Consider the following 9,042-nt stretch of genomic DNA (forward strand, 5'->3'; position numbering starts at 1 on the left):
CCATCAGCTGTGATTGGATGGCTATCAGCTGTGGCTAGTTGGCCGTCAGCTGTAACCAGTGATCCATTGGCCACTAATATAACTGCCTTGGCTACGCTAGCAGAAAATGGGGGCTAGCAAGAAGACGGTGGCTGAGCTAGCAAGCGGCGGAGTGAGGGTTGCGGATTGTGTGGATCCTGTTTCCTGTGTCTCCAACCCAGCAGCCATCGAGAATATGGTAGTATGACTCCCCTATCTATGGCTTCATTGGTGTTCCTTTTTGGCCTCACCATATCCTGCGTTCTTATGTGGGAAGCGGGACCAGAGACCCTGCAGGCCGCCCCGCACGACACTCTGTTTGTTCTATTCAGGGATTTAGTCCACCCCAAATTTTCAAAGACTTAAAAAAAGAGTTACTTGCCATTCCGTGTAAATTAGCTTAAAATTACTTTTTAAATACCCCTAAATATTGATTTAAAACGTCCTTAATTTTTCAAAAGCATAATTTACCCTTTTAAAAGTTTCAATTCAATCTCAAAAGGATGTAAAGTTATTTATTCTACATAATAGGAGGCTTGTTTTTATACAAAAGATGCCAACATCTGGCGTTTCACGTACTATTAGTTCCAAAACAAAGCCTATTTACTCTGATGATTAAGACAGTTGTGCCATATAGTATCAGCACTCATCTTTTGTCTTGCAGTCTCTCTAAAGCACTAAATATTTTTTTTAATTAAACTAAACTACAAACATTTGATGAGACATATAGTGAGAACTCTGATCCTTTTTTGTGCCAAATGGGAGCACTTTTAAAATTGACTTTGACTTGTGAGGGTGAAAGCACTTGGAGTTAGTTGTTTCAAGTTTCATAGGCATTATTATCCTCAGTGTTTGTGTTGAAGTCAGTCAGGCCTTTCTCTTCTCAGATTTCCAGTGGCAGCTAGATTATTTCTACCTACTGCCCATGGTCCCCTGGAGACAAGCAGATACATTCACTCTCTTGAGGTTCCAAGAACCCATTTGTTAGGTTACACTTCACGGGAAGTAAATAACACCCTGAAATGTGTAAGAGTCGATTCGTTTCACATGCACAAGCACTAGTCTCTCAGGGATTATTGTGATCACTTGGTTCAATGTAGGAGCAAAACCTTGTGCAACAGTTTTGAAGCAACATCCCATTAATTTATTTTAAAAAGTTTCTCTACAAATAGACTTTTATTTAAGTTATGTCAATTATTAGAAGCCTTGGGTGGGAGATGAGGGTAAGGGGGATCAAATATATGGTGATGGAAGGAGAACTGACTCTGGGTGGTGAACACACAATGGGATTTGTGGATGATGTAGTGCAGAGTTGTACACCTGAAATCTATGTAACTTTACTGACAATTGTCACCCCAATAAATTAAAAAAAAACAAACAAAAAACAGTTAAACACACACAAAGAAGCCTTGTCTAAGACAGGCTCATCACTTAAGTTTTTAACAATAATGAAAAAAAAAAAAGAGCATGAGAAGTGTGAAAGCATCGATAATACCTTAACAGTATGAGCACGAGTTTATGTCACCAGTAACACTACGTTAGAAACAGTCTGTATAACCAATCACTTTTCAATTATTTCTTCATAGGATGAGATTTAATAAAAATGGCTTATTCTGTAATAACTCATTTCTCTTGTCAAATACTGAGAAGAGAATTGGAAAACAAGCAAACAACATGATCCATAGATTATTTATTCTTTAATTCAACAAATAATCATGGAATGCTAACTATATTCCAGGTATTGTCATAAGTGCTGGGAACATTTGTATAATCTATATTCAGTCATTTATTAATATATTTCTAACTGTTCCCTTCCATTTATTTATAGGTAAGATGGTATTCACTCCATTTCTTAATATTCCCTTAAAAAATAAGTATTCTTACTTTTTTTCACTGGGCGAAAAATATCACTTACGCATGTAACATTTTATTTTCCTCATTAACCATAGGTACATTCAGAAAGGCACCAGTATAGGTGAAACTTCCTGTACAGAAAAGCTTCCCCAAAATAATCTTTAATGTGATGGTTTGTAATCACAAAGCAAGTTCTTAATTTTCTTCTCCCTGGGCACATCTGAAGTTTGTACAAGTGACTGTTTTGAAAAGCTAAAAAAAAAGAAAGAAAGAAAAACAAAAAGCCCACAAAAAATACTTGTGTTTAAAAATCCATTCTGAAGTTGATCATTGATAGTATAGTTTTACCAATTTTTACTAATTACCTTGAGCTAGGAAATGGACAATAACCTATTTTTAATGCTCGGTAACTCATTCAAGCTTTTCAGTAGTTTCACTTCCCCTTGAAAGCCTTAATTATTAGGAGTCTATTAAATGTAAATGAAAATGAAAAATACAAGATTGAAAAAGTACCCAGATGTTTGTGCTCAAATAGAGATTATCTTTCCTTTATAACTTTCCCGTTTTTCACCAACTCAGAGTTCTTTTGACCGTTTTGCAGGGTCCCAACATGTATATTTTACCTGTACTTAGGTATATTTTAATTACTCCTTTTCTTTATACTGGCTAACTTTTTGAAAATAGCACTAATTTAAATACTTAAATAATTTCCTGAAATGTATTAAATGCTTATACTTGAAGATTTTTACCTTCTAGATCTTCAGTGATTTATATTGAATCAAAGCATTTGTAAAGGTTTTAGATTAACACCGAGACTTCAGGTTTATAAATTTAAATGAAAACTGGTAATGGGTAAAAAATAATAGAGAGTACATATGGTAAATAATTACCAATGTAACTATTTTAAATTTTATTTGGAGTTGCAGCATTTTCATATATTTTAATCACAACGATATAAAGCAAGTAGGCTCATAAACAATGAAAAATTAAATCCCATTAGCTTAGTTTGTCTTTTGTCAGTTTAAATGAAGACCATATCTTGAACATTTTTCAAAATTTTGATACATATATCAATATGATCTGAATTTTTATTTTTCTAGTAGATTTAAGTTTTTACATGCTATAGATATTTTTTTCTCAAGCTCATATAACTCAAAAATATTTTTAAGCAAGGATGTTCATCACAGCATTGTTTACAAATGTAGAAAACATTGAAAAACATATAAATCTTATTCAATAATGAACTACTTAGAGAAGTTATAGTACATCCACACAATGGAATACTATGCAGTCACTAAAATGATGATACAGATCAATGTTTATTGACATGAAAAGATGGTTAGGATTTAGTTGAAAATTAAAAAAAACACATAACAGTACATATAGTATATTTCTTTTTGTTTATAAAACTGTATACATAGGAAAAAAGGCATAGGAGGATATGCACGTACTGAAAATATTAATAGCAGTTATCTCTGAACTGTGGTAATTTTACTTCCTCTATAAATTTTAGCATTGTGTACATTTTTTTTACAATCAGCATGTATTATGTTTAAAATTAAAAAACAACGATTTCCATTTGAAAATATTTGATAATGAAAATACATGTAATTTGTAGATAATTACATAAAGACAGCTTATTCTCATGATTTTGTGGGCAAATTACTAACAAAAGTGTAAACAAATTATATATTTATATTGATTTATGTGTAAAACTGAATATTTCTATGTAAAGCAATAAAACCCAACTGAGAATAGAGACAAAACAGTTTCTTATGGTTGGATTGTGGTATGAATGAATCATATTTTAAAAAACTAATTATTTAAATTTTACATAAATTATTTATTTCTTTACTTCCAAAATGGATTTGAACTGGCGTATATTAAAAGAAAGGCAGTCCAAAGAAAACATAAAAGTAAGTGTAAGATGGATGGAAGGTAAATGTGTGGGAAGAAGAGGGAATTGCAAGTGAAATACAGAAAATCTGTAATCTAGAAATTACAGGCTAAACAACATAACCGTAACATAGAAGAGAACATTTTGTCACAACTTCCAAGCAACCAGACAGAAAGAGATCTGTAATGGATTAATAGCTCTCGTGATAGAGGAGGCATGTGATTTATTCAAGAGTGACAACTTTTTTCTTAACTTCAAAACATGCGTGAACATTATCACATGGACATATTCAACAATTTACAAGTGGTAATGACAAGTTTAATAGAAGATGTTCTTTAAAGTAGTTTTTTTAAACATCCTTATATGTATTATTTACCTTTCATATGGACAAAATAATAGCTGAAGGTAGAATCTTAAAATTATCTATATGTAAAGGCAATTCAGTGCAGTTATTCATCTTTCTTGTTAATTGAATATTATCCAAGTATACATACAAAGGACCTTAGAAAAATGAGTGGTAAGAATGCTCCTTAGACTGTCCTCAAATATCAAAGTTCTCAGGAAAGGTTTTTAAGATGAAATTAATAATTTAAATAATGAATGCCTGAAGTGTTAGTTTTCTAATGTACTGATTGAGAAAACATCAATATGCTTATTTCTCTGGGTATGAAGTTAAAGAAAACTCCAAACACTTAGTTAAAGCCACTATTAAGTGTGTGATATACCCAAAATATATACTTTTAAAAGGCAAATAATATAAATAAATAAAGGGAAGGAAAAAAGCTCACATCTTTTTTAAAGAATATTCATTTATATTAAGTAATAATTTAAAGTGAAATTATGCACAAATGACAACTGGATCACATCCATCTTCCCCTGCACTATTGACTTCTCAAAAAGCAAGTTAGACTTTTTCACTGTGATATAGTCAGAAGTAAGGACCATTTTGAAAATATTTTTGTTCAAATCAAATTTAGTAGTAGTATTGAAATAAGGAAGAAAATATACTCAATCAACTACCTCACCTTGACCCATTTAGAAAAAAAAAATGTGTGGAGGAATAAACTTTATTCTCCATATTCCTAAGAATATTATATCAAAAAATAGTACAAAATGACAGTTTTACAATTAGAAATTATGTTTTTCACTAAAATGAACAAGGATTTCTAGTTTCACATTTTTTTCAAAAGAAAATATTCACTTAAAAAAAAACCTGTGAATTGGCATAAAATAACCTTTTATCACAAAGTAGCCCAAACTAAGTAGGCACCAGCTTAAGGCTGACACAAACTGAGCATTCTTCCTCTCACCACCTGTGCCTGGCCTGGCCCAGGGTGACATGCAGGGGCTTGGAGCCCATTATGCGACCATTCATCTCATCCACTGCTTTGGTAGCCTCTTCAAAAGAGGAGAAGCAGACAACACCAAACCCTTTGCCTTGCCCCACTTCCACCATCACTTTGGCCCGGCTAATTGATCCAAAGGAAGAAAATTCCTCCTTCAGTTTTTCATCATTGATGGTCTCATCCAGGTTCTTAATATAGATAGGCACCCCTGGAGGCCGACTTTTTTCTTTTAATCTCAGCCGTTCAAATCTTCGCCTTAATTCAGCCAGACGTTCAATTTTCTTCTGTGCTCTCCCTACATATAGGACTTTCCCATCGATGGACTTTCCATGCAGGTCCATCACAGCCTTTTGGGCAGCCTCGTGTGTCTCATATCTTACAAATCCAAAGCCTTTAGATTTCCCACTGGCATCTCTTATTACCTTAACACTCTCAGTTGGCCCATACTCACTGAAAATGTCCTTCAGTTTTTCATCATTCATTTCATCTCCAAAGTTTTTAACAAAAACATTGGTGAAAGTTGCTCTATCCCTGGTTCTGACTTCAGCTGCCCGCTCTTCCGGAAATTTGAATCGGCCAACATACACCTGGCGGTTGTTGAGCCGCACTCCGTTCATGTGCCAGATGGCTCTATTGGCAGCCGCCAGGCTGTCAAAGTGCACATAGGCATAACCCTTAGAGCCATTGTCATCACATACAACTTTGCAGGAGAGAATGTTCCCAAAAGCAGAAAATAAATAAAAAAGGGCCCTATTGTCTATGGATTTGTCCAGATTTTTGATGAATATATTTCCAACTCCAGACTTTCTTAAGCGGTCATCTGGCTGAGACCACATGAGGCGGAATGGTTTGCCATTAATCAAATCAAAATTCATGGTGTTCAGGGCCCACTCAGCATCCGCAGGAAAGCGGAAGTTAACATAGCCATAGCCCAGGGGGCTGCGGGTCACCGGGTCACGACAGATTCGCGTGAAGCGTAGAGGGCCAGCAGGCCTGAACTTTTTATATAGCATGTCCTCGGTGACATCTGGGTCCAAGTCACCCACATACAGGGCAGCCTTGAGGTACTTCTTTTTCTTGCCAGCAGGATTAGGTTCCCCACTCCCCATCTCTCTGAGCACAGGGAAGAGGCTCTCTTGGGAGAGAAAAAAAGGCTGCTTTCTCTAATAAGCTATGGGCCAAGCAACTGTTCACGAACAGAAAAAAAGCCAAGGCGAAGGAAGCTAAAAGCAGACTCAGAAACCCTGTTGAGGCTGAGAAAATGAAGTTCAGAAACACCTGGTCAGCAGGCTCAGAACAAACGCATCAGACAAAAAGGCACCCCATTAAGGAATCCGTTCTACCCAAGGGACTTAAAATTTCCACCCATTCAGATTTAAAATCAGTTTCAAAAGCTACTAGGAAAGAAATTTCCCTTTCCCTGTTAAATGGTAAGAAATCATCAAGCAGCTGGCTGGCTCCCCACATCTAGCATTGCAGGCTGAGGCCTCGCGACCCGTTTTCTGCATAAATATAGGCCTCGAGCTCCTGTTGGTTTAAAATTACATCAACAAGGGCAGGAGCCGAACGTGTATTCCTCCGCTGGCTGCCTGGCGGGTCTCAGGCGGGCTCCCAGCTAACTAAGGCCGCTACACACACTCAACGTCAGCAAAAGGGCAGACTGGGCACTTGGTGCGCTGGGCCGGCAGGCAGGCTGCAGGCGGCGGATCAGACAGAGAGACAGACAGACACACACACGCGCGGGGGACCGGAGACCGCCCAGATACCCAAGATGCCCACTGGGTACGGACCGAGTGACGCGCGGTGATTTCGGCAGCCTGAGACTCGCGGCGGGTCCGGAGGGACTGACTGGCAGACGCGCACTGGGTCAGCTCAGACGCGAGGCGGTTCCGGACAGATGCGGGGCGGAGTCAGAAGAGAAGGGCAGATGCGCGGCGGGCGGGCAGAGCGCAGTCGGATGGACAGGGATTGCTCTCCGCAAGACAGACCGACCCAGGGACGAAAAGCCTGTAGCTGTGGTAGGGCGGGGCGCGAGAAAACCCGGAACCGTGCTAAGTAACTTCCCGCTTCTCTGTGCCAAGATTTGAAAAAAAAAAAAAAAAAAAAAAAAAAGGAAAATTAAAAGGGTTTTTAGATTTTTTCTTTTCTTATTTTTGAAATTTTATTTATTATTTTAAAATATTACCTTTAGGCTGCTGATCCCAAAATCATTGGAGGTGACGACGTAGGCAGAAAGAACTTGCAAGTTTTTTTTTGTTTTGTTTTGTTTTGTTTGTTTGTTTGTTTTAACTAATTCCCTAAATCATTTCTGCTTAGGAAATAGGATATTGGTTGCATACTTTTCCTGAGTGCATTAGAAAGTCAGAATTGACAGCTGTGCTGGACTCCCAGTTCGGTGCTAAATGATCACAGGGTCGAGTAAAACACAGGGCCATGTTATGTTTGGCCTTTATCCTTACTCCATTAAACTCTAGCATAATGGTAGCATTATCCCCAGGTAGTAGGCAGAGTTCTTTTCACTGCTGTAGTAATACTGAGATTTTACTGATTGGAGAGTCATAAAATGACTTTTAATGGTACTTAGTGCCACAAAATGTTGAAGATGTGCTGCTTCCATAATAACAAATTACAAAATCTTAGTTAAAGAGATAAAAGCTGCAGAATTAATGCAAAATATATACTTAAAGTTCTCAGCTGAAACAAACACATAAACATATAGGCACTTTGCACAATTTACTAATTTCAACATGAGGTGTCGACTTTAAACCATTGCAGGGAATAATGCTATGAGATTAGACTCAATTCAATGGTTTCCCAAGATTTCTTTAGAGTTTGTGAGAAACTGTTTTGGAGAGGAATGTTGCCCTGTTTTGGGAAAATTGCCAATGTCTATAACATAATTCCTTATGCAGCCCCTCCTAAAACCCCTCCCCTCCAAAAGAAAATCCAGACAAAATATATATCAGTACTATTAGGCTAGAAAAGATCCTGGGGGAAAAAAATCAAGACAAGGACATCACCTCAAAGAGTGTTGTCTTAAGAAGAAATTCTTAGAATAATGGGCTAAATTCATGTGATGATTCGGTTTTTTTTTTTTTTTACATTTTCTATTAGACTATATTGTTGACTAATGATGACAATTTACATTCATTATTTATTCAAATAATTAGTAATTTTTTAATTGAACTCTTGTGCTTCTCAGACATAGAGAAAAATCAAATAAAAACAAAAAAATATTATGGAGATAGACTAATAAAAACTGGTCTTACAACATGACTACAGTGACCAACATGTAGAAACACTAGCGAACACCTGCTTAGTTTATTGTATTTTGAACATAATTTCGTTTTGTTTTATTAGTTTCAGGTGAAAAAAACAATATAATAGTTCGACATCTACACCCCTCACAAAGTGAAACTCCCCTCCCCCAATTTACTATCCCTCTGACATTCTATGCAGCTGTTACAATTCCATTGACAGGATGTGGAGTACAGCATAGGAAATAGAGTCAATGAACGTAATATTTATAAGCATCTTTCCTGGTAAGCTTAATTAACAATGAACTTTTAAATTAATTTCTGTTTTTATTTTTCTCATTTAAAAATATTACTTTACTGAAAATACTGTATTCAGAAAAACAACAAATCTAAGGGAATAATTCCCACAGTATTATTACTGAATCAGATCAATATTTTATCCATTTATGTAACTATTTAATGTCCACATTCCAATTCATTTCTATATATTTTCTCTAAGATTATAGTTAGAATTGAGTTGTTAAAAGTAATTATTTTCAAAATAACTTCCTCTCTACTCTTACCAGCCATTTTGGGATGATTGCAGTATAAATATTCTAAACTACGGTGAACTTTTTATTAGATCAAAAATTTTTTTAAGTTATCATTGCTTTGAAATAAACGAATTCTA

At 36.0% G+C, this 9,042-nt stretch overlaps 1 protein-coding gene across 1 annotated transcript; it reads right to left on the reverse strand.

Moving 5' to 3' along the window:
- Positions 1 to 4,065: 4,065 nt before the first annotated feature.
- PABPC5 (poly(A) binding protein cytoplasmic 5) lies at positions 4,066 to 7,127 on the reverse strand. Its single transcript, XM_033119165.1, has 2 exons — positions 6,906 to 7,127; positions 4,066 to 6,368 (listed from the first exon to the last, which is right to left on the reverse strand). Exon 2 carries the CDS (start codon positions 6,222 to 6,224, stop codon positions 5,076 to 5,078), a length of 1,149 nt encoding a protein of 382 aa, XP_032975056.1. The 5' UTR covers positions 6,225 to 6,368; positions 6,906 to 7,127; the 3' UTR covers positions 4,066 to 5,075.
- Between the last annotated feature and the right edge of the window lie 1,915 nt (positions 7,128 to 9,042).

This window comes from Rhinolophus ferrumequinum, chromosome X (genome assembly GCF_004115265.2).
Source record: "Rhinolophus ferrumequinum isolate MPI-CBG mRhiFer1 chromosome X, mRhiFer1_v1.p, whole genome shotgun sequence".
Taxonomy (NCBI): Eukaryota; Metazoa; Chordata; class Mammalia; order Chiroptera; family Rhinolophidae; genus Rhinolophus; species Rhinolophus ferrumequinum.